We start from the raw sequence: 25,747 nt of genomic DNA, 5'->3' as shown, positions 1-25,747 counted from the left end.
CATGATGAGCTGTTTAAAAAATACTTCAAACTGATTTAAAAACAGTTACACAAAATATTTGTTAAGATCTGAGGTTTTAATATTTCATCATTCTTGTTTTCATTTGCTTTATGATGAAGATTTTTCTAAATGTTTGTTGCATTTTTTATGTATTCGTTAAGGTGATGATGAAACACCACCACCAACAACAACTGCAACATCACCAATAACAACTGAATCACCATCAACAACAGGAAAACATTGGACATCAGTGAAAATGAGCACATGGGAAGCTACAAAGCAAACTGCATCTGATAACGACAAAAATGGAACAAGACAAGGTGACTGAACAGAACTACATTTACAGTTAGAGACAGTTGGAGACAAACACACAAAAATCATTTTATTCATTCAGATATTAGAGTTAAAGAGACAGCACAAGAGCACACTAACAAATCATCAGGACCTCTGAATATACTGAACACTCGTATCTCCTCTTTCCAGGCTGGTGGAGGATCATTTATGTGTCTGTGGGTTTAGCAGCACTCATTTATAAGTGCCGTCACAGTCAGCATGTGGACAAGAACTGGAGGTGAGAACATGCACACATGAAACTTTTATGAACAAGAAGTTTTGATCAAACTAAATTTTTATTGTTGAATCTAAAGTCGACTCTTTTTTGCTTCTTGTGTTTTCAGAGAAAAAAACACAGATGGATGAAAACATGGTGAGTTGAAAATCTAAATAATCCTGTCAATGTGCTCAGGTTCACTCACCTATGAACTGTGTTTAGTTTGAACTGTGCTAAAGGCTCTTCTGGCCAAACTCAGCCCTTAACTGATTTAAAGTGAGGAGTGGTCAGCGGATTAAACTGTGACGACTCAGGTGACATCAATCAGCTGACGACCGTCCACTTTCAACCACCTGACTGCTGAGGCTGGTCAGGAGAGCCTTAAAGACAGTGGGAGGGGCATCATCAAAAATCAGGTAAATGTTTGTCTTTGGACACTATAAGCACATCAGGGAGGAAATCTTTAAATGTAATATTATTTTGGATTTCCTCATGCTAAATGTGAAGCAGTGAAAGTCAAAAAATCAGAGAAGTTGGGTCTTCATTTGAAAAAAAAAAACGGATTTCGACTCATTTTGGTTCCTTTGAGCAAGGCGCTAAAACCCATCTGTTCCTCTGCAGCTGTTCTGTGTTTCAACATTGCTGTGCTTCATTTTCATAGGAGCATAATGAGGAAGATGAAGTTGAAGATGAAGGTGTAGATGAAGGTACGGTGGACTATGAAAATGTTGCAGACCGTTCTTCCTCTGTCTGACTCCACTGATCATCAACATCAACTCAGCACAGAGTCCACCGCTGTTAGACACCATCTCATCATATTTTACTTCAGTCAGTAAAAATAAATTCATAAGATGGTTTTAAGATTTCTGATGACTGAATGTGATTTCTGTGCCGAGCTGTTGAGCAGGACTGACAAAGATCCTCAAGTCTAAATCTGATCTCAGTTCAGAACTTTGTCTTCTTAACTGTATCTAGCAGAACGCATAACTTATTATACTTATTTATTTCTTATTTAACGTCTTTAAATAATTGTTTCATGCCCATTGAGCTTCTGTTCATACTGTATTTATCTGATCTATAGTCTATACACTGTATACTTTACTCCATATAGATGTTATACTTTTACCTGCACTGCTTGTTACTAAACATCTTCACCCGGTTTATATCTCAGTATATCCATATATACCCTCGCTGCTCATTCTGTATGTTTTATTACACTAAATGTAAATTACACAGAATTTCTGAACTGCCTTTTGCACTTCTGTTCAGATGCTAAACTGCATGACGTTGTCTCAGGACTTGTACTGTGCAGAAACAATAAAGCTGAATCTAACCTCAAATCAAAATCGCTTCCTGTTGCAAAAGTTGAAGATTTATGGGTTGTAGTTTTTTTGGGTTTTTTTTGGGTAGGCCAACAAGCAGATTTGCATCACTTTTATCACTCAGTGTACAAAGGAAGTTATTTTGATCAACTTTAATTTAAACATACTGGACTACAGTATTTTTAATGAGCTTTGAGTCTTAATATAATCTAACAACAGTGTGCTTGTTGTTGCTGAATGTAATTATCTGAATTGCAAATTGAAAAAAGCATAGATTTATTTGACAAGGTGTTTCTTGGCTCTCAGTCTCTCACACACACTGATGTCAGTACAAGCTTTTCTCTGCTTATCAGTCCACTTCTTGTTCTCTCTGCTCTCATAAACTTTGTTGGGTTAAACAGCTCTGTTTGCACTGGGCTCTTACATTTTTCAATATAACATATAAATACATCTAAGATGACAAGAAAATACAGAGAAGTGCAATAAAAGATGTTCATGTTGGATGCACATGACCTCTTACTGTAGCTGTAATCTGACTCTATAAAGACTGCGATGAGGTGACCTTAAACAGCTCTGTGTCCACATCTGGAGTGTGTAGACACACAGTGATGTGGCTGCATGAGGTTAAAGACAGAGACATGAAGACATCACTGACTGACAAGAGAAGAACTTTCTGGGTCAAAGCATCGTGAGTCATTTATGTGTTAAGTGACTGATGTTTGATGATGTAAATAACAAAACACCTAAGACATCAGTGCTGCTGTTGCACAGCCTGTACAGGTTGGTCTGCTCTGGACATCATCGTGTTGGTGACGTTTGTGACTGAAATCCTCCTAATATCTGTGATAACTGTTTTTCTCTTCAGAGCTCCAGGAAAATTCACTCTGATATTTGTTCAGACAAATTAATGGAGTGTTCAGGTGTTATGGGATTATTTAGCTTTTTGGAGCTTTATGGACTCAGTCAGAGTTCACTCTTTACAATATAACATGCAAATAAATAAATAGCCAACCAATTCATTTTGTTTAATGATTTCTTTCTGTATTGACCTGAGAATTTTACTTTCAGACATCTTGGATGCACACGACCACCTACTGTGACTTAATATGAATGTAAATACATTTTACATCTCTTAAACATCTTAAACATCAAGCTCGTCACCTCTGCATTGTGTTTCTCTGTTCCTCCAACTGCATACCCACTCTCTCACATTCACAGTGACACAGTGAGCCTATAAAAAAAAAACCCCAAACCACAGATACATTTCTCACATCTTAAACGCCCAGTTGTCTCTGCAGTGTCTCACATTCTGCCTATTTTTATGTCTCCAGCTACATGCCCACTTCCTCAAACCTGCTCACAGCATATAGCATGAAAAACCCTTCAAACCTCAGCTGAAGTACTGATGTCAAACACACTCAGACACCACTGTGCCGCAATGTTAAGGTGAGCAGAGGAGCACAAAATGTGTATTTATGTAAAAATATGAACAGACATGCTGTTACATACTGTGGAGGCTCAAAGTAAGAGTTAAGGACAGTTAAGCAGGATGCTCATCAGTGTTTTAACTGTTTTAAGAACTGATAAGCATTTCTTTGTGTCCTAATAACATGTGGACTGTCTGTTCCTGTGAGCCTCATGTGTTTCTGATGTCTATGTGGTCATCATTCAAGAAACAAACACCAGAGCGTCCTGCTGCTGTTACCCACATTCTCACTAAATCACTTCTTCTTTAGTTCTGACATAAAAATAACAGCAAAGACATGATGAGGAACCAACAGATCTCAGACCAGTAAAGCATCATCTTATCTGTGATCTTTTCCAGCTGCTACAAAGTCATCACATTCAACCACGTCTGTCACCTGTCTGTTCATGTGTGCTGTCAAACACCATGAATCCTGTCTGCTTTCTAATACACACTGTCTGAAGAATATAAGTTGTGTTATTATTAATCATCACACGTTCTGTGTTGCTGATAAAGACCCAGCCTGCAGCTACCGTCACTGTAAATCACTGTAGATAAAACCAGCAAAATGTATCAAAACTTAGAAATTAATAGAGAATAAAAGCTGATGTCACACATGAAGTCAAAGAAGACACAGACTGAAGTCAGTTTGAGGAAGTTTATTATCAGAGGAAGCAGATGCTGTATTCATTTTTAAGAAGCAACACATTCGAGACTTTGACTGTTGAAAGCGTGAGACCAAGAGAGAAACGTGATGGCTGAATTCAGATGGATTATCATGTCTGCAGTTCTGATGCAGGTGTTTGAGTGTACAGGTAACAATTTTACACACATTTATGAAAGAAACATTAGAAAACTGCACTGATACTGTACTGCACTGAATAGTACTTTGTTAAATTGTCTGGTAAATGTTGTTTGTAAAATGGCGAGTTTACTGAACTTGTTCTTCATTTCTCTCTTTTTCAGAAGCAGCAGAAACTCAGATATTTTCCTTAGTTGGAGATGACGTCACTTTGCCTTTTGAAAATGTGATACATGATCAGGGCAGATGTGAAAATACAATCTGGTTCCTGAGTGATTCAAGTTACACAGTGACGCTGTTTGAAAACGGGCAGATTCACAGAGAAGCCGGAGCTAAATCAGACAGACTGAGAGTTACAGAGAAATGTTCTCTGGTTATAAAGAAGGTCACACATGAGGATGTTGGTCGTTACATCTGCAGACAGCTCAGATCAGGACGACAACAAGGTCCAGACTCTCAGGTTTATCTGTCTGTTGTTAACAGTAAGTATTTACATCTTAATGTTTTCAGCTCAAACGGTCTTGTTTGAATAATATTTTTAAACATGATAATCATGATTACAGTGATGAAGTTATTTTTTTACTTTTTTTGTTCTCTCACAAAATCTCCATCTTCACCAGTGAGTGAACGTCAGGACAGTGATCAGGTCACCTGGTATTGCTCTGTGTGACGTATGGACAGTGTAAACACACAGTGAAATGGTCATATGAGGGTAATGAGGATGACTTTAGGACATCAGAGGGTACATGTTCAGCCTCTGTCACATTTCCAACATCTCGCCTTAATCAGAAGTCAACAGTTTATAAGTTACTGAAATGTGAAGTGACAGATGTTAACACTGAAGCAGTTCATCCGTTCACCTTCAGCCCTCCTCAGTCCTCAGGTGAGAACATGATGAGCTGTTTAAAATTACTTCAAACTGATTTAAACAGTTACACAAAATATTTGTTAAGATCTGAGGTTTTAATATTTCATCATTCTTGTTTTCATTTGCTTTATGATGAAGATTTTTCTGAATAATGTTTGTTGCATTTTTTTAAAATGTATTTGTTAAGAAAATGATGAAATGCCACCACCACAACCAACAACAACTGCAACATCACCAACAACATCTGAATCACCATCAACAACAGGAAAATATTGGACATCAGTGAAAATGAGCACATTGGAAGTTACTAACCAAATTGCATCTGATAACGACAAAAATGGAACAAGACAAGGTGACTGAACAGACCTACATTTACAGTCAGTAGAGACAGTTGGAGACAAACGCACAAAAATCACTTTATTCATTCAGATATTAGAGTTAAAGAGACAGCACAAGAGCACACTAACAAAGCACCAAATGACCTCTGAATATATTCAAAACTTCTATCTTCTCTTTCCAGACTGGTGGAAGTTTGTCGTTGGGGCTTTGGGTGTTGCAGCGCTCTTAATAATCACTGTGGCTGTCATCAGATGGAGAAGAACTAAAGGTGAAAATATAAACAGATTAAACTTTTATAAACAAAAAGTTCTGATAAACCTGTATTTTTACTGTTGAAGCTAAAGTTGACTCTTTTTTTGTCTTTTCAGGGAACAAAACACAAATGGATGAAAACGTGGTGAGTCCAAAAACTGAATAATTACACAATTGTGATTTTACAAATGGAAGCAGAGTTTGTGGCTTATTACCATGAAATGTGTAGATCCAGAGAGTTTTATATCGTCAGAATTTGTTTTGGGACTGTTGTGTAAGGTTATAGTGTACAGATGTTGAAAATGTGGTGCTCACAATATAGAGCAGAATTAAATTATTTTAAAAGTGAGTGAGTTTGAATCCACATGTTATTGAGCAGCTATTATGTTGTCTTCTCTGTTCAGACTGATCCTGAAGATTGCGTTGCCTACGCCTCCATCACCTACACCAAGAAGAAAGGACATAAAGCCAAGGTGAGCTGTCTGATTGGGGATTCTACTCTAGTTAAAATTAAAGTCAATATGTATTTGATTTTTTATTCTCATGTCAGTCCAAAACTAAAGGTCAGGTTGGTGTGAAATTTACTTTGAGCATTCATGGTTACCAGATACTGAAATATGTTGTTTGTCATGGACTTCCTCCTTTCTTATACAGTAACGTCGCCATTAGACCAACATGTCAACTTTACACACAATAGTTTCACTACATAGACCCCACAGGGAAGTGAACATCGGTTGTTCAGGGCAGCAAAATTAGAAACGTGTTAAGATGATGTCATTCGTGAGTTGTGTTCTGTCCCTGTAGGTCCATGTTGATGATGGAGGCGATGCAGTGACCTACAGCACCTTGAAAGCTTCCTCTTCTTCCTCTGCTGAAGTCTCTGCTGATCCCAGACACTTCTATGCTTCCATCAAAAAACCAAAGAAATAAGATGACGCGTTTTTATAGCGATTGCAGAATTGTTTGAATCATGGGTGTAGAGCGTTAAGCATGCAGAATTATAATAAATGTGACTTCAGTTTGTCATGTTGTGCATTTTCTTGTCTTATTAGTGGCAAAGTGATAATACAGCACCAGTTTAGGATTGTGCTTCTGTATGAGCAGAATGAAGGTTTTAGAAAATGAACTCTTGTTTGTTTTATTGTACCACTTCACTGTATATTGCTTTTTGCTCAGTAACTTTGATTAACCATGTTATGCTTTAATTAATTAATAAAGAGTGGGATGGATTTTGTTGTTTTTAGTATTTTTGGTGTTTTTTTGTCCACAGGCAAATACTGTTGAAAATTTCCACCTCACCTCTTATAGATCTCAAACGCAACACCTTTTCCATTTCTCACCACAGAGTGGCACCAGAGATCCTTCACAACTGTCCACTCAGCTGCACAGCACAGCCTAAACTAAACTCAAGCATACTCCAATGCGATCTTGACCATTTTACACAAAACCACAGATTCAGTCCTGTATTGTGCTGAAACTGCTCCAGTAGATTGAAATTCTGCACTTAAGTACAGATTCAAGCTAGCTTGTACTGTAGTAGAGTATTTCCCTTTCATACAACTTCCACTCCACCACGTCTCAGAGGAAAATACTGGATGAAGTGTTCCTCTGTGGGTTGACAAAATTCTCTTGCGTGAATCAGCTGTTTTTAAAAAAAAAACATTTTGGATCAGCTGGAAAGTGCATTGTCACAAAGTTGAAAATTGGGCTGTTTAAGTTAACTTTTTAGAGATTTGTTTCTTATAGGAGGGCACGCTACAAACATATGATGATCTCATAGAACGTGAAGCAATTATTAATCAAAGTGTGTGTGTGTGCGTGGGGGGGGTCGGTCGACTTTGTTGTTGATTATTCAAATACAAAATCAAATAAATACAAAATCTAACCATTTAAACACCCCACCCAGGGCTTAACTATTACTTAAGTATCTCCTCCAATTTTGCACCACCCTCTTCCCTCTAAAGAACAGCCTCTAAGGGATCTTGCTACTTTTCCAGCCACTGGATAAAACAGTAAGTACAAATACCTGAAATCTGTAACCAGAGTATTTCAGTTAATGCACTTTCCAGCAGCAAGAGAGAAAACATACACTGGCTCATATAAAACAAAAGATTATATTAAAAGACCCTGAAGACCTTAAAGATCCCTTCAAACTGATGTTTATCATGAAAATAAAGCTTTGAGGGACAGGGACAGAAATACTGATACTATTAGTGTCTGAGCAACAAGGCATTTGTTGACAGTATTAGTTGTAACTTGCCTTATGAAGTCAGTTTGCTTCCAATGGGAAGAACTAACTTCCTTTGACACAATGCTTAGAGCAGACATGACACTAACATACATTTACTTTGTGTGAAAAAGCAAGAACGACTCTTTCTCTCTCACATACACACACACACACACATGTATAGACAGTAATTAGTGAGTGTGTTGAGCATGAAGAAATTGCAGTTTTTCGGGGGGGTCGTTAATGCAGTTTAGGACAAAGGGCTGTCAAACAAACTGATTCTGCTTCAGTGGAGCTCCCCTGCAGTACATGACACATTCCACACACAAGAAGGCCCGTCTGTCTCTGACACACGGGGGTTCAAGATGAGTAAATTCATTCAGACTTAAATGTGGATCAGTTCCTAAAGATCACATTTACCACCAATTCTCTGAGGCCTGGTTTCAGATGAGAAATTACAAACATTGAGGGAACTTTGGTGTTTTCCATTTCCTTTTGAGGTTTATCAAATTATTTTTAACTTTCAGTGAAATGTAAATTAATGTCTAGGTTTTTGGTCTTAACTTACTTTTCAGTTTCTCTTGGCTGGGAGTGGCAACAATCAAACTTTATCTCACCTAACCCAACCGACACTCATGAATGAGAGTAATTACATCATTAAGCATACAAATGGGCTAATTTAGCTTTTTCCCCCCTTGTCTAAGGGTCCACAAGACCATGACCCAATTTGGATGTCCAATCACAACTCGGAGAAAATCTCCTGAGCCAATGAGAGGTTGGTGCCACCCACCACCATGCATAATAATAAGGAGCAGAATAATAACACAAGGGGGAAAACTTGCAAAGCTGCAGCTTGTTCAGTGTGCTTTGGAGATTACTTGGCCTCTCTGCAAACCTTCACCATGGTCGACGCCTTCTGTGCCACTTGGAAACTGGTTGACAGTGAGAACTTTGATGAATACATGAAAGCAATTGGTGAGTAACAGCCCTTATTATAAATGTATTTCACCTTTATCTATTTTGTTTAATTTGGCTCACAAATGCATTAAATCGAGGCAGAAAAATAGCATCATGTCAGATTTTTTTGTGCCACAGCAGCCACTCACTAACAGCAAAATTTCACCCCTGTGTCTCGGTCAGGTGTGGGCTTTGCCACCCGGCAGGTTGGTAATGTGACCAAGCCGACTGTGATCATCAGCCAGGAGGGTGACAAGGTGGTGATTCGCACCCAGAGCACCTTCAAAAACACAGAGATCTCTTTCAAGCTGGGAGAGGAGTTTGATGAAACCACTGCTGATGACAGGAACTGCAAAGTAAGTTGACAGAGAGCATTTCTTTTTCATGAAAAAAAATAGACATTAGTTATTAGGACCAAACACAATGGTAATCTGCAAATTCAGGCACTAACATTGTGGCCAAAGCTGGGGGAGTTTTACAAGAAGTGTCCTGCAATATCAGAAGTGCTGAAACCTGGCTTCAATTTAATCCCAGTCATAGAAGTCATAAATAATAATTCATCAAAGATTTCATTCTTACCACTTGTCTCACCTTATTTGCAGAATAGATAATACGTTTAAAAAGTATTATCTCCAAATGCTGTTCTGATCAAGCTTCCTTTGTTTCTATCTTTGGGTCACTGACAAGCCTTCTTGAGATGTCCGGAAACAGATCAGCGTTTGGCTGCATCTCAATGCGCTAATTTTCTGCCTCATTTGCTAAAAACTAAAATTCTTCTCTTTTGTCTTTCAGTCCACAGTGACTATGGAGGGAGACAAGTTGGTCCACGTCCAGAAGTGGGATGGCAAAGAAACCAAGTTTGTCAGAGAACTCAAGGATGGCAAGATGGTCATGGTAAGACAAAACAGATGCAGGTCACACATATTCTAGTCCTGTTAGAAGTTTATCAATATGCATTATGTACATCGAGTATATTTACTGGCAATAGAACTGGAAACTCAAACTGTGAAAGCCACGTGTCCATAAATGCCACTTGGTTACCGTGAGGAAGATATATAAAATCATCATATGGGAAACCGGTTGTGCATTTTGGAAACTCAGCACCAAGAAATGCCTATTTTTATGAAACATGAAAGATGTTTCAGGAGCTCAGAGATTAATTTCCATTCACTAGAACAACTGAGAATGTAACAGTCTTTGTTGGAAACTTTTTTTGCCTCTCAGCTTTCTCAGTCATTTTTTTGTGTGTGCTCTAGAAATAAAAATGAATATCTTTTTTAAAAATATAGGTCAAGAATCAGGGGTATAACATCAAATTCTGGACCCTATATATAAGCTGTAACTGTGGGCCCCCCTGCCCTTCCTCTCTTGATCAAGGCCTCTCTCCTGCATTTTTTGGGTCTAAGGGGCCTCTAAGGGGCAAGAAGAGCCTCAGTGAGCCTCAACTTTTTATTTTACAAAGTTCAGTCTTAGAAATTTATTTTAGTTATCACACTAATTCATAAAAAAATTGCAAACTAAACTTTTAATTCCAAGCTTTTTGAGGCCCCTGGGAGATCAGTCCCAGTTCAGGAATCATTTAAACGTCTGCAGGTGTTCTCTCTGGGCTCCCTGTAGATCTAAAGGATTTTAAAACACAGATATAGAATGAACAAAAAAAGGTCCAAAACACACGTTTCAGACAGTTGTATTGTCTTCCTCAAGCTCCTAAAATGCAGCAAACAGTCTGTTTTGTTTACTTGTGATGAATGTCTTTTAAAACACATTCACAGTCAAATTAGTCCGCTCATATTAAACAGAGTAAATTAACAACCAGTCAGCTGCCAAAAGCTTCCTCATTAGATCCTCCACTCAATCACTGACCTGACCTGTTGAACAAAAAGTATTTTGGTGGTAAAATGATGATTTTTGGAGCATTTAACTCCCTGTCATGGTAACTGTGGTCTCTCCCCTGCAGAATTTGACCTTTGAAGATGTGCATGCGGTGCGTAGCTATGAGAAGGCATGAGATCTCCATCTGGCAGCGTCCCAACCAGCCAAGAAGTGTTGATTTTATAATTATTATTGACTGTATGCTTCTCTTTGCACTTCATCCTCCTCTGCATGTACACAGCCTGCAGGCTGCACATGCTTTGTAAGAATTTTTTTATATGAAAAAAAAAAACATTTCTGTCATGATGGATGGATCATCTTTGTAACCCTGTGTGTAAAACATGGAATAAAAAACACAGAGAAAATGTTTGCCTCTTCAGCTTCATTATTCAGTAAGAGAGTAAATAGGATACTATTTACAAAAGAATTGGGTTCAACCCTCAGACACTGAATAGCTATCTGGTCCAAACCTTGACCTCTGACCTTGCAGAGGAAGGAGATATATGGAAGCAATTAAGGGACATAAATATTTGAATTTTAACAGTCACTGAATACTCAACGTTGAAATTTAAACACCACTGAATTGATAGCATTTAAGTAGTTTACTTCAAAAAACATGTATCTGAATTTATTGGTTTTGAATTTTCCTTTTTGAGATTATATTAGATTAGTTTGTTTTTTCAGTTTATTAATATTGAGATTTTAAACTGAAAATAATTTTGATAGAGCAGTAGTTGAATTCATTTGGTCAAAAGATTCATGCTCAGTTGCCCTTAATTTTGGTATTTGATCATTTTCAACTTGAACTTTCAGATCCGAATTCGACCAATTAAAATTGAGAAACTTGAATTTATTTATTTGTTTTTTAGTTCTGAAACTTACATTATTATATATTTTAATTTCAAGAGGTGAATTCGGGACAAATACATTTAAATACATGCTTTTTATGCTTTAATTCAGTGCTATTCAAATTTCGATTCAATGTCCAGCTATGGAAATGATAATGGTTGAGTAAAAGCATGCTGTTATTACCAAATGAACTGAAAGCATCAAAAATAAAATAACTAAGGAGAAAATGGCCACTGTAACAGTTAAACTATGATCGTTTTTTTCAGTTTAGGCTATTTAAACATTTTTATTATTTTTTTGTCAAGGTGGAAAATATTGCACCCTATTTTGTAAGTCCATCATATGTTTATGTCAAGTAACTATAGCAGTCAAATAAATGTGTGAGTAAAAACTACAAAATTAATTGTTTCGAGATACCAGAGTTTCCAGAGGTTCCTCCCCCTTAACGCTGAAATACAGATCACATGACCGCTGCACTTCCTGTTTACGTCTGTAGAGAATGACCTGCCGTGGTCGGCTGGTTTAGTTTACATGTAGCTTATAAAAAACACCGTACCGTCGTTTTTAACGCGATAAACATGGTGCAACTTTTGTGTTTTGTGCTGCTGCTGTGCGGCGTGGCTCCTCTTACTGCGGCACCCACAGGAAGCAGCTACCTGCCGGGCACAGGTGAGTGAACTTCCCGCTAATGAGCAGTCAGGTGGAGGACGCACGGCGGTTTTATTGTGTCCATGTGTTGTGCCGTTTGTCACCGTTTACATGGCTGACGTTATACAGACCAAAGTGTACCGCTTTAATCAACACTTAACGGGATGAACAATATGAAACGTGTTTTGTAAACCAGCTACAAAAGTGGATATTTCCTAAAATGTAGTGCTGCTTGGTGAATGTCATGCTTGCCGAATTTATCCCAAGACATTTAGGGTTTATATAAAGTGTTAAGTTTTGCTCTGAAAGTTACATTTAGTTTGTAGATCATCTGAAACGTGTTACTTGACAGATTTTTAAACGGAGTTTGGCCTGAAACGTCTCCTCAGAGAGCTGCAGACTCCTCACGTATAGAAATTGGGTTATTTACTTTAATGTTTCGCTGTAAATGTAAAAGGAGTTTATAGCCTGTTGAATAACTTATAATAATAAGTATTAAACCAAGAAAAATGACTGGGCTGTTAGATAAAATCTGAAAAAATGGGACATTATCTCACCACATAACATGCAAGTAAATGGAAAAATGGGTTACCTAACCCTAACCCTAAACCCCCAAGTATCAACCTTATATTACATAACATAAAAGCCTACAATCTGACCAAACTGTATCAGTTTGGTCAGAAATAACCCAAGAACATCTACCATATTATTTATTGCAATTACTGTCATTTCTAAAAACTATAATTTCATTCTCTTTCATCCTTTCTTTGTCCTCATTTTTCCTCCATCTATCCAGGCAGGTTCTGGCACATCACTGACCTCCACCTGGACCCCACCTACAATCTGGCCCCAGACCCCACTAAGGTGTGCTACTCCTCTAAAGGAGCCCCCGCCACCCACGCTGGCCTATACGGGGACTTTCTGTGTGACTCTCCCTACCGCCTCATCCAGTCAGCGTTCACACACATGGCAACGCTCACACAGCCACAGGACTTCATCATATGGACCGGGTCTGTACACTGATGGGCGAGAGTGATAATGACGGATGTTGTGATTTTACTGCTTTCTTCATCGTCTTATTTGATCATTTGACTTCAAAGGCCTTTTCATGCTGCGTTGATGGAAAACTGCCAAACACCAAGTATCTTCATTCAAGTTTTCAGCAATTTGACAAACCAGATCACAGAAAAAAACATAGGTGGCTTTACAGCAGTTTTAATATCCTGTTCTCTCACTACTAACACTCAAAGAGTGTGTGTACGTGCATGTGTGTGTGTGTGTGTGTGTGTGTGTGTGTGTGTGTGTGTGTTCTGTACTTTTCTGTGAAACCACTTTGGGGTTTTCGAGTTTAAGAATGAGGAAGTGTCTGTGAAGTGAAGTCAATCTGGATTGCCCTCACTTCCTCTTTCTATTTTTTTTGTGCCTTTCTAGTTGTAGTTAATTTAAAATATATTTTTATTTGTTGTTACTCATTTTTAGCATTTTTTTATTACATTTGTGAGCAGGATGTGGCATAATTTTGCCCTGCTGACTCGCCCTGTGAATCCTATAAATGACAAAGCTCATCCTGAATTTTGGAATATGACTGTAACTTGTACAAAAAAGCACAATCTAAGAATTTAGTGTGATCGGTGCCACAACTAACAATGATTTTATTCTCTCAGTTCTCTTCATATTTTGGTGCTCAGCTGGTTACCATAATTAAAGATGGAGAAGGTAGAAGAATGACAGTGTCCTAAAGTCCCGAAGCACCAGGCCGTGAAAGATCAGCTCTCCGCTCGCCGTGAAAAGTAGCTAAAAGAATTGCTCTGCATTCTCTGAGAGAAGTGGAAACTAATGTTCACTTCACTGTGATCATGACACAGAAAACCTGTAGGGATCAGTCACAGCAGCAGTGCCATACAGCTCGATTAATCAGCAGCTAATCATCTAAGCCAGGAATTCATAGGCTTATTAAACATGCTTAAGAGAACGCCTCCCCACTTAATCCTCTCCCCCAGGGAGTCTTTTTTCAAGTTTTAAGTTGCTGTGCAAGCAGATTTTTGCTTTACTCTATTGTTATTTGGCTTTGTGGAACAAGTTTGCCTTTTTACTTAAATCCAGTTTGTACATAGGAATTAACGCTATTATGCAACATTGTACAGTTTAGTACAATGTACAAGTATGGTTTATTTTCAGGAAGTACAGTAATATTAAGAAATCCAGCTTTTTCTTTATTTCTGCTTGTAGTCAAGCACGATTTTCTTTTTCTCGAAATCAGCTACGGGACATGTTGAGTTTTTTTGGATAGCATTCAAACTTTGCAAAAGTTTCAAATTTGCAAAAAATTGTCAGGCTTAAGGCATGACTTTGGTTTGTTATTTTTACCCTCCAGGCTCCTGTTTTTGTTTGTGTGTGCATTTGTGAATGAGTGTGTGTTTGTGTTTGTCCTCAGCTAAGCTCAAAAACTACTGGACCAATGAACCTAATATTTTGCGTGCACATGTAGGACTGCATGCTCAAGGACTGATCGAGGTTGTAATGATTAACAATTGTTAGAAAAACCTGTTTTATTGACAGTTTTATACTTTCACTCACTGCTGACGCCTCATTCCTCTTGCTGATGCTGATGGTCAGGCAGGTAAGTTTTCCAGAAAATAAGTGTGGACACAACAGTGGAAAAATATGGTAGATTCAAATAAAAAATGCACCAATAAAGTGACTGATAATTAAAATGTACAGTCTGGGAAATAATTACATTGTTCATCTTCAGTTAAGTTAGGCCCACCCGGGAATTTGTGTAAAACCTGTCCAATAGTTTGACCGCTTGTTTTTGATGCTCCATCACAAATAATGTCTTTTTTATTAGTGTTGCCAAATTTCAGCAAAAAAACTACAGAAACATATTAAAAACTATCTTTTAAATAGGGCGTCATCATTGTGCGAATTTCAACTTAACTCAAAGTCAAGAAAACCCAGAAAACAATAAAACTTGATCCTGTTCTGGGTTCATGATGCTGGATCTCGTTCTGTCTCTCCACCAGTGACAGTCCGCCTCACGTGCATGTAGACGAGCTCTCCACAGACACGGTGATCCAGGTGATCAGCAATATGACCCAGACCATCAGGCAACACTTCCCCAACCTGACAGTCTATCCTGCCCTGGGAAACCATGATTACTGGCCACAGGTAACTTCAGCAGGCCGTGTCTCAAAAATAATGTATACAGTTTAAATGTAGCGAGTTTAAAAGCAATGCTATCATTCAGCAATATGAAGCTTTTAAATTTTTATGGCTGGTCTTTTAACAGGAGAGAAGCTTTTCTGATACACAGACTCTAAATCAGTTTGACTCGTTCAGGTGGTTGGGTGGTATTTTGTAACAGAATTAAATTAATAAACTTCAGTTTGGGCTTTTTTTTAGTAAGATACATCTGAGATTGTTGTTTGTGTTAAAATATAAAACCCTTTAAAGGCAGCATTTGATAATATAACACAAACGCTTAATGACTTGGTTTATCAGTAATAGAAATGGATGATACAAGCTGACAGTTTATTTTCATGAAACGCAAATATTTGCAAACAGATATCAGTCAAGTGCTTTATATCTGGTACTAGATAGTAAACATTGAAATTAAGTGATGCAGCGAGCATCTGGTTCCTGCATCGCTCTTTCAGGGTTTATTTTGCAGTGATGACCCAGTCAGTGTGCAATATCCCACTTTTTTACCATCACTCCCTGAAATAATCAATAATTTGACACACTATATTGATTTCTAATTGTATTAATTTAAAGTGGTTTTACTCCTGCTAAGTGTCTGTGATCAGAATAATGCCCATAGTAAAGATCTTTTAAACAGATCGTTGAATGCCATATTATACCAATCAGAACTGAGTCATGTAGCAGTGTTATATGCCTCTGCATCAGCAATGGACGTGGCTGGAGGTGTTTTTTTCTTACTTCAAATTTGGCACAAATGTCCATTTGAACTCAAGGGTGATGTGCTTACAACCACGGGCGGTAACTCTAGTTTAGCATTTTAATCCTAGACGTTTATTTCATTATAATTGCCTTTTCTGTAAGACTGCATGTCATGGTTGCATTTGCATGTTGCCATGTAACATACATCTGCATGACAATTTATATTCCTGCTAAGTGTCAGTATATCATTGTTTTTAGGACCAGATGCCGACCTCCACTAATGCCATCTACAAAGCTGCAGCCCAGCTGTGGAAACCCTGGCTGCAGACTGACGCTCTGCTCACACTCTCACAAGGTAACATGTTAATAAATGTGTGAGGATGTTTCTCTCATGTCATTGCAGCTTAAGCCTCCCAAACAAAATTTGTTTTAAATATATGAAATCTATTATTAATTGGGTTTAGGTACAATGCAATTTCTTTACATTTTTGAAATTTTCAGCAATTACGGTCTATTTAAGGAAGCGATAGACTTTATTTTGTGCTTTGCTCTGTTTCTTCAGGCGGTTTCTACTCCCAGCTGGTGAAGCCTGGTTTACGGGTGCTCAGTCTCAACACTATCCTCTACTACGGTCCTAATAAAGTCACAAGAAACATGACGGACCCTGCTGGACAGTTCGAGTGGCTGGAGAACACTCTGGAGAAAGCTGCTCAGAGCATGGAGCAGGTCTAACATTTCGTATCTACACACAGTATCTTGAACTCAGACACTTCTACTTCCGTTTGCACTTGAAGAGCTGAGATTTAAATGTGTCTTGCGACTTGTTCCAGGTGTACATCATCGCTCATGTACCAGTGGGGTACCTGCCGTTTGTCAGAAACACCACCGCTGTTCAAGAAATCCACAACGAGAGGCTGGTCTCAATCTTTAGGAAGTACAGTGATGTCATTGCGGGGCATTTCTACGGCCACACCCACCGTGACAGCTTCATGGTGCTGTTGGACCAACAAGGTGAAACATATTTCTTGTTTTCGAAGTTTGATAATTTGGATTTTTTTAGGTTTGCCTTGATTTTCCCAGCACAAAAGGGACACAGCACTTTCAAAAGTAGATATTCTAAAAAAATGTCCTTTTTTCTGTTTTTTTCTTTGTGTTGTTTTTTAATATACCCACAGAGGAGTGTAACCAAGCTAAATGCTAATAATATGTCCCAGTGTAAAGTGATATGCAAATGTAATCTTTTGTATTAAGTCCGCATGAGTACAGAGCACCATAGAGTTCAGGCACATTTGCATCCTCAATAGAAACGTTTTTACAGCCATTTTATCAGATACCTCTTTAAAGCGCTGACCTTTTGATGATGAATCACAGATTAAATGAGGGTAACTTTGGGCTTGTTGTCTAATTTCCAGAATAATTTTAAAAAAACGATGCTCAGCTCTGCCTTAAAGCTACAGGCACGACATCAGCAGAGGCTTTTTGCATTGCTGAGGTTGTTATTGGTGTATGTGAACAAATCAGTAACAGAAAGTTAAACGTATGACAAAGATTTGCAAAAAAAAATTATTTAATTCCTCAAAAACTTTTTTTATTCAGTCAAACGAAGTTGCAGTCTGATGGGCACAGCGGAACACCTTGGCAAAAATATTTGGAGGTCAATAATACTGTCGCACATTTATTAAGCTGGCATGAAGTAATGGTGTCTTTCGAAACTAGACAACCTGGTGCCATCGCTCTTATGCTACCTCTTCAAATAAAGCTGCATATTTGTCTGTTTGAAGGGAACGACAACCAGCCTTTTGTATTTGAAGAACAATGAATCCCCTAACACACGTACAGGTCCGTAACATATTAACACAGGACTGTTCTCTGTTCCAGTATTAGTCTATGCACATTAGATGAATGGTAAAATTAACTGTAAAATAGAAAAACAAAATATATCAGTATGCAGTTCATTAACTCTGTCTATTTACATAGTTGTTCAACTTATTTATATTTATATGTTTTTACAACCTGAGTGCATTCAGTATTTTGTGCAAATGAATAATGTCGTCTTTGTGTTTTCTTGTTCTTTAGGTAAACCAGTGAATTCTCTCTTTGTCTCACCGGCTGTTACACCGATCAAAGCAGTTTTGGAGCCCTTCTCCAACAACCCGGCTTTCCGCATGTACTTGTACAACGCCAAGGACTACACTCTATTGGTAAGATGTTCTGCTCCACACAACCAGCTCACTTTGTCATCCTGATTTTTATAGTTATTAGAACTTAAGGGTAAAAAAACAAACAAATTATAAACACACAGCCCCCAAACTTGACAAAAATATGCGAACACATCCATGGCCATGTGAGGAATTTGAAAAGTTGCAGTAAAAACAGTCAATATATCATAGATAATTCTCTCAAGTGGCAATCTCACATATAGTAAACAAAAAAACAACGAAGTAGTGGTGTGATTTGTAGTGAGATCTTTTTTCACAATTAAATCTAAAAAATCTTCAAAGTTTGAAAAGACTCGGGTCAAATTAAAGTGTCGCGCACTGAAATACCCACTCTTAACTTTTACCAAAAGACAGAAAAAAGAAGTCCCTCTTAATGATTAATCACGGTGTCAATCAGCTCACAAAAACGGTTTCTGGCATTCAAAAAGACTCAAAAGACTTTTTTTCCCCCCTCCCTTTTGGTGCTTTTCTCTCTCTGAAGGATATCTGGCAGTACTATTTGAATCTGACGGAAGCCAACGAGAAACAAAGATCTGACTGGAGGCTTGAATATATCATGACTGAGGCTTTTGGACTGACTGACCTGCGGCCACAAAGCCTGCTCCAGCTGGGCCTGAGCTTCAGGCTGCCGCAGACCAAAGCCTTTGACATGTATTTCAGTCACTACATGGTCGGCTACAACAGCAGCATCATCTGTGACGGAGACTGTAAGGTCAACCAGGTGTGTGCTGTGCTCTACCTGGACCAAATGTCCCACTCCAAATGTCTCACAAAGGGATAGTGGTAGCATCAATATGGATCAAAAAAATGAGGGATTTATCTCAGGGGTCACATTTCGTTGATGATTTTTAAATACATTTTTTATTCTGCTGGAAATATTAAAAGGGAAATTCCTTAGACTGATTCCGCTGCTCCCAAATATTAATCCTAACTGTTATACTTTTACGTTTTTGTTTTCTTTTCCCAATCAAGATCTTCATCTAAGATATTACTTTATGTTATCAAATGTTATTCAAATGCAGTCTGAATTACAAAGTGCACAATTCCACAGCAAGTCAGTATTTTAATACAAAGAAAATGCACTGCTATAGAATTAATCATGAATAGCTTGTTTATGCTGAGTTGCAACCTACAAAGCATCAGAAGTCCTCTAAGGTAAAGGGCTGGGTTTTAATAACAATACCAGTTCCAATACTAGCACCCTTAAACGGATACAGATACCATTACTAATACCCGTGCCCTACCAAATACCAGTCATACCAAATGCACTACTAGAGCCAGTACCCTTCAAGTCATACTAAATCCAGTACCCTCAAACTCATACCAATACCAGTACTAATACTGGTACCCCTTAAGTGATACTTTTACCAGTACCAGTATCCATATGCTGTATTTTCACCAAACACTTTTGGTATGGTACTTAAATCCGAGATCTGTTTCCATCAGAAAGTACTCTTAAATGTGGGTGGAGTCATTATTAATTATTAGGCGCATCACTGCTCAGTCCAGCTCTCGCAGTGTTTCTTCTTGACCTTTGATGTAGAGGAATTGCTGCGTCTCGTTGATCGTCCGTGTGGTTCCACACTGACAATTTCAGAACAGAAACGATCAGGCTGCAGTTTTTACAGTCTTTGTTGAGATGGATTGGACATATAAAAATAGCGGGTTTGTGCACTGAGTCCTTGTAATGCAAGTATGACTGTTCTCTCTTGACCAACCAACATACTGCTGTGTTTCTAGCTCCACTTTTTAGCATTGCATCAGTTTATTAGGTACATCAACAGTGGGATGACAAAAAATGGGATGTAAAAGACAGGTTCTGTTTGTGCCATCCACAACTTTTAACAATGGAAACATAAAAATAACCGTTGCAATGTGGACAGGACTGGACTGGACTGGACTACTTGGTGGGAATAAGGCTCTGTGGTGATACAGATATCAATAGATTACTTGATCTGATACCTTTCTATACCTCTGCACTGGCGCTAGATTGTATAGATCGTCTGTGCTGTGGGGGTAAGAACAGACATGGACAGACATGGATGTAAACTGTAAATGCAACTTTCTTTGTAGACAGAGGCATACAACCAGAAGGCGGCAATTCTAGTTTTTTCTACTTCATTTGTTTTTGAGATTGGTGAAGACTTTATAAGGGAAAGTACTGAGTCTTGATTACTTTTGGCAGTACACACATAATCAGTGTACTTCATAAACACAGTAATGTGTGGTATTTCATTTGAAATTTGTACCACCGAATGACTTGAAGCTCCTCAGTTAATTTCCTGTATCCCTTCTTGCACTAATGGATTATAGCTAATCTCTAGAATGATCTAATTGCTGCCAAGTGTCGACCATCACTTAAGCTAATTGTGTTGATTTATCATGGGTCTAAACAGTTTTTAAGATGCAGTAAAATGGCAGTTAGAACATCTTAGTCTTTTGTAAAGTGACATATTTGAATATGAGTCAGGTTTTGTTATGAGACAGACTTGAATCAGATCCTTTAGATTTGGTCGGGGGTGTAAAATGACAGCCACACTCTTAGAAATGCACATTTGCAGGAAGATAAAAAGAGAGATTTTGATATATGGATACACATAAGTTATTTTACTGATTCGTATGGCATGAGATACAAGCAATAACTATACAAAGAGGGATCATGTAGTGGAAGTTGAAGAGGTGGGAGTACTACTAGGTAGATGAGAGGGTTACAAGGAAGTAAGTGGGTATACTCTCCCATATAAATGCCTTTTTGGCTGATCGGTGGGTATGCTGTAAAAGGCCAGAAAAAGAAGTGGGAACACCCTGTATACCAGCATATGCTCTCCACTGCACCACTGGAGAGATGGATTAAAAGTTTTGACTTTTTTTTTTTTTAAATTTTACCATGTCTTTAAAGTTTGCTTTAGAGCTTCTGACAAATGTTGTTCATGTAAATATTGCATACACCAGCAGTTAATCACAGCACTGAAACATGTTTGTTAAGTATACATTTTTAATAGGATCCCAAATATGAAATGTGTGCAGTAAAACATACCAGAAATGCATTTAACTTGTGTTAAATGTGCAAAAATGATCATTTGTGACATTATTCTGTTGTGAATACTGCTGAAATTGTGTAAAACATTACCAGTGCTGTTGCATGAAGATGATATATAACAATAATGTTAAATGTCACAGGTTTATTTTTCTATTGAGTAAAAACCTTTATTCAATTACCTCGTCTGTTTTAACTGCTGGGCTGTGAGAGTTACTTGAACGCCAAAGAAAAACTTGTGCAGGCTAGTTTGTCTCTGCAGGGGAGCCAAAGGAACAGCAACTAACCTCATCTGACCCTCTCACTTCAATTTCACTCCCCCCACCGTCAGCCCCCCAATCTTATTCTTCTCCTGTTCAAACTTTCCAGAAACTCCTCTTGTCTCTCAGTCACCAAACCAAGCATTCACCCCTCTCCTCTCCCCCTCCACCCTCCCAGCTCTTTTGTCCCTTTGCCGCCCTCCCCAAATGTTTATTACGCTTCCTTTAAAGCTCCACTGGAAAGCTTTCAATCCATCGACCTAAATCACCAAAAGTTGGGCTCTCACAGGAAAAAGACTTACCATATTTTGCTTAAATCAGAGTTTAGTATGTAGAAACTCGTTGCAGAAACCCTAGGGCGCCACCCAAGGGGTTGCTGTATAAATCTTAGGGGTCAAAAATGACTAGAAAAGCAGGAAAAACACATTTCCAAAGAAGAAAACGGTCAATTTTCAGACTTGTTTCTCATCTTTGCTGCATTTGGTGTGATTTATCTCTTCAGACCTCTCAAAGTTCATCAAATAAACCAAACTTGGAGGGAAAAATTACTTCATGATTAAAGTAATCACAATCCAAACATACAGTGTGTGCAACATGTACTACATCTTTTTGAAACTGGTGTTTACACAACATGAAAAGTTTCAAAAAGTCAGGATTATTCAAAGTGTTATGATAGTTTAGATATAGGCTACTTTGATGTGTACCCCACTGTTAATAGTGTTCAAAATGTCAGATGGAGAAAAGAGAGACCGAGTTTTGAGAAAGTTCCTCGAGCAGAGAATCTTCACTTTCCCCTCATGTGCCCCCACTGCCATTATTATTCCCGACTAAGCCTGGCCTGCCTCTACTCGGTGCCTGACACAGCGTAACCGTGGAGACAGAGTTGGTGGCGAGCATGGCGATGCAGAGGACTCCATTGCCACAGTAACGGCAGTAGAGCTCCCAGTCTCCTGAATCCATCGCTGAGGTCACTGTTAGCGTCTATTCTTTAACCTCTGAGCTTGTCAACTCCATTCAGATTGCAAGCACATTAATAAATGTTGTCATGCTATTAATTGGATAAGTATTCACTTTTTAAAGAGTATTGTCATTGATCTTTATTTTTAAATGAACTCTAAGGTAATACTAATTGTCATGTTATTACTAGTGGCAAATAATGCTGAAAAGCAGTGGGAGAAAGTAGCTAAGTACATATACTCTAGCACTCTACAACATTGAGGTACTTTACTTAAAGGTCCCAAAGTCAGATGTCCATATCTTTTTATAAAGCAGGTACATGTGCTTTATAAATTCCGTGAAATTATGAAAACTCTCAGTTCACAGAGAAATGCACACAGTCAGTATTCAGAAACTGTGACTTTAAATGAACTGTCAGGATTTCCATGAAGTTGTGATGTCACAAATGCTATATAAATGAAGAATATGCCATTACATTGCTATTACAGTCATCTCCCAGTTGCAATGATGTACAAAGAGGCTGGGAGCCCAGATGTGGACGGCAATTAAACGCTGACCAATCAGAGCAGATTCGGCTATATCGGGAAAGGGGCTTTTAGAGACAGGTGCTAAAACGGACCGTTTCAGACAGAGGGTGAATACAGGTGTATTCAGGTGGACAGTGTCAGAAAAATAATGTGTTTTTTTTAAACATTAAATCATGTAAATATATTCTAGTAAAAACCTAAACTCGTATGAACCTGAAAATTAACATAAGACCTTTAAGTGCTTCCATTTTCTGCTACTATATTCCTGAACTCCACTATGTTTCAGATGCAAATATTGTACTTTTTACTTCACTGAATTTATTTGATAACTTTTGACATTAATTACTTTGCAGATAAATATATTATAATTTATTTCTAAGACTAGACTAAGTAGGACTTTATTGATTATTTGTAGAAATTCAAAAGTTACCCTGGACAACTTGAGAGGGAAATTGAGTATTTCTACACAGTGTTTTTTTTTTTTTTTTTTTACTTCAGCTTAAGTACAAGAGTGTACATTGCTTGAAAGTTTCTATGTTTCATTGTCCTAAAGTACACGCTGCACTCCATTCAAAGTCGGAGGTTGGAATTTCCGACTTCAGGGTTTCAGGTACATAACACTAAACATGGTAGACAGTGATGACTTGTGTTTCTGTAGCTAGTCCATGGACAGTTGCACCATCAGCGGGGCCTCCTTCCACATATGAGCAGAAAAGAGGAAAAACTCCACATAATGTAACAGACGCCATTACACATTCTATTACACTGAATAATTATCTTATTTGCACTGAATGTCCATCATTACTGATATTCAAAATCGCTCATTCTTCACTGATCCAAAGACATGAATATAGCCTACATTAGCCTACTCGTTAGCTGTGTTTCATTCTAGCTACACCGGTATGCAATCAACAAAAGTCAGTAAAACTTTATGTTTTTTCCTAATGATATACATTTTACTTAATTCTTGGCATTTAAAATTTTTTACCGCTTTCCAGATTAATTTTTGTTCAGAGAAGATCAGGTTCAGAAATTGTTTTGGTTTTGATATTTGATAGTAGATGTTTTATATAAATTAAATATTTGCAAATAGGCTTAACATTGCCTTTTAGTTGATTTCTTCCCATTTACAATGTGCGCCCCGTGCACCTCCATGGTCTCCATGGATACTGCCTTTGTCATGTGACATCAGACTGCTGAAGTCGGGGTATGTGGATTTACCCCGCGTTCACAAGTAGGAACTATGACTTTGAATCTGAAAGCACATGGACACATCAAGACTATGACAAGGTAGTATTATGATCATATTGCTTTCAAAAGTAATGATTATGCTGATGTTTATTTTTAAAAAAAAACTAATTGTAATGTATGTTATCAGAAAATGTCATGGTAAGTCAACGGTAAAATCTAATGTGCCAGACACACCAATACAAAGACCCCTTTCTGCCTCTTATCAACCTGAATTTTTCCAGATATGTTGTCAAAGTGCTGTGAAAAAAAGGCCCATGTCTTTGTTGATGCAGTTTTGCAAGTCTCTCAGGATTTGGGCAGAAATTAAAGTATTTATCATGTTCCTGAAAACAGAAAATCTCTCAAAAGATACACTGGGGCTGAAGTTTAAATAACAAACTTCTCTATTAAAGTAATCCAAAGATTGCAAGTACTGGCAGCAAGGTACAATATTGGAAACTTTTTTTTTTATATTGAGCTTTCCTCCTCTTCAAAATAAAATGTTGGCTAAAAAACTAAGGAGACAGTCACTGATGCTTGAAAGAGGAACACTATAATCTGGCAGTCTCTGTGTCCTCCTCAATGTGTGTGTTTGGCCATCTCTCTGTTTGGCTGACTGACCCACATGTTCAGGTTTGCATACATTTCTGCTTTTGTTCCAGTTGGCCGGCTGTCTGGCTGACTGGTGGCTGACTGGTGGTGCCCCACAACCAGTTAATCTGAGGATTACTGTCAGGACAGTATAGCCATCCAACTGCCCTCTCCTGGGGAGCTGGAATCTGTGTGTGTGTGTGTGTGTGTGTCTGTGTCTCTCTGTGTGTGTGTGTGTGTGAGTGTGTGTGTGTGTGTGTACCATTACCCTTCATGCCTCTAGCTCACCTAATCCCTTTTAACATCTTCACGTTTTAAACACTGACCCTCTCTTCAGTTTTAATAGCCAGTGTCTCCCATTTAATTTGTTTCAGTGCTACACTTTTAAGTAGGGGATATAGGCTATACATATTCATGAAATATCTCCCTGTCTTGCCATGAATGTAGTCCCTGTGAAGAAAGTAAACGCTACCCAGAAAGCATGTCTTGATCCTGATTGAACATTGCAGTTAAAGCTAGATATCTATAGTAAACATAACTACATATTTTATGCCTCCACACTGGCATAAGCCAAGGCTGGACGCATTATGTTTTCAAGTTGTCCGTCTGTCCATCCGTGTAACTGTCTGTATGTCTGTCCATGCGGCATATTCCTGTGAATGCGACATCTTAACAATGCCTCGAGAGAAGATTTTGCACAAACCTTCACTTGAACTCAACAATGAGCTAATTAGGTTTTGGTGATCATAGGTCAAAGTTCAAGGCCACTGTGACCTCATCAGTCTCATTCTTGTGAATGCAATATTTCAAAAACACCTTGAGGGAATTCCCTCAAATTTGGCACAAACTTTCAAGTGGACTCAAGGATGAACTAT

The 25,747-nt window shown here is 38.2% G+C and overlaps 2 protein-coding genes across 2 annotated transcripts; both read left to right on the top strand.

Annotated features, from left to right (window-relative positions):
- Nucleotides 1-8,676: 8,676 nt before the first annotated feature.
- LOC121955283 (fatty acid-binding protein, brain) lies at nucleotides 8,677-11,007 on the top strand. Its single transcript, XM_042503158.1, has 4 exons — nucleotides 8,677-8,800; nucleotides 8,966-9,138; nucleotides 9,575-9,676; nucleotides 10,740-11,007. The coding sequence occupies exons 1-4, from the start codon at nucleotides 8,728-8,730 to the stop codon at nucleotides 10,788-10,790; spliced, it is 399 nt and encodes a 132-aa protein (XP_042359092.1). The 5' UTR covers nucleotides 8,677-8,727; the 3' UTR covers nucleotides 10,791-11,007.
- A 978-nt stretch (nucleotides 11,008-11,985) lies between these two features.
- Nucleotides 11,986-19,174, top strand: smpdl3a (sphingomyelin phosphodiesterase acid like 3A). The gene is made up of 8 exons (XM_042503273.1): nucleotides 11,986-12,172; nucleotides 12,948-13,161; nucleotides 15,175-15,319; nucleotides 16,310-16,406; nucleotides 16,614-16,777; nucleotides 16,882-17,062; nucleotides 18,128-18,252; nucleotides 18,752-19,174. The coding sequence occupies exons 1-8, from the start codon at nucleotides 12,082-12,084 to the stop codon at nucleotides 19,049-19,051; spliced, it is 1,317 nt and encodes a 438-aa protein (XP_042359207.1). The 5' UTR covers nucleotides 11,986-12,081; the 3' UTR covers nucleotides 19,052-19,174.
- Nucleotides 19,175-25,747: the final 6,573 nt, after the last annotated feature.

This window comes from Plectropomus leopardus, chromosome 16 (assembly GCF_008729295.1).
Source record: "Plectropomus leopardus isolate mb chromosome 16, YSFRI_Pleo_2.0, whole genome shotgun sequence".
In the NCBI taxonomy this organism is placed as follows: domain Eukaryota; kingdom Metazoa; phylum Chordata; class Actinopteri; order Perciformes; family Serranidae; genus Plectropomus; species Plectropomus leopardus.
The sequence above is the reverse complement of the archived record's forward strand: the minus strand, read 5'-3'. Positions and strand labels throughout refer to the sequence as shown.

Excerpts from the sequence above, each read along its gene's own strand:
- LOC121955283 (XM_042503158.1), top strand. The coding sequence starts at position 8,728 with ATGGTCGACGCCTTCTGTGCCACTTGGAAACTGGTTGACAGTGAGAAC. Across the intron at positions 8,801-8,965 it reads TGAATACATGAAAGCAATTG|GTGTGGGCTTTGCCACCCGG; the intron begins GTGAGTAACAGC and ends TGTCTCGGTCAG. Across the intron at positions 9,139-9,574 it reads CTGATGACAGGAACTGCAAA|TCCACAGTGACTATGGAGGG; the intron begins GTAAGTTGACAG and ends TTTGTCTTTCAG.
- smpdl3a (XM_042503273.1), top strand. The coding sequence starts at position 12,082 with ATGGTGCAACTTTTGTGTTTTGTGCTGCTGCTGTGCGGCGTGGCTCCT. Across the intron at positions 12,173-12,947 it reads CAGCTACCTGCCGGGCACAG|GCAGGTTCTGGCACATCACT; the intron begins GTGAGTGAACTT and ends CCATCTATCCAG. Across the intron at positions 18,253-18,751 it reads CCAAGGACTACACTCTATTG|GATATCTGGCAGTACTATTT; the intron begins GTAAGATGTTCT and ends CTCTCTCTGAAG.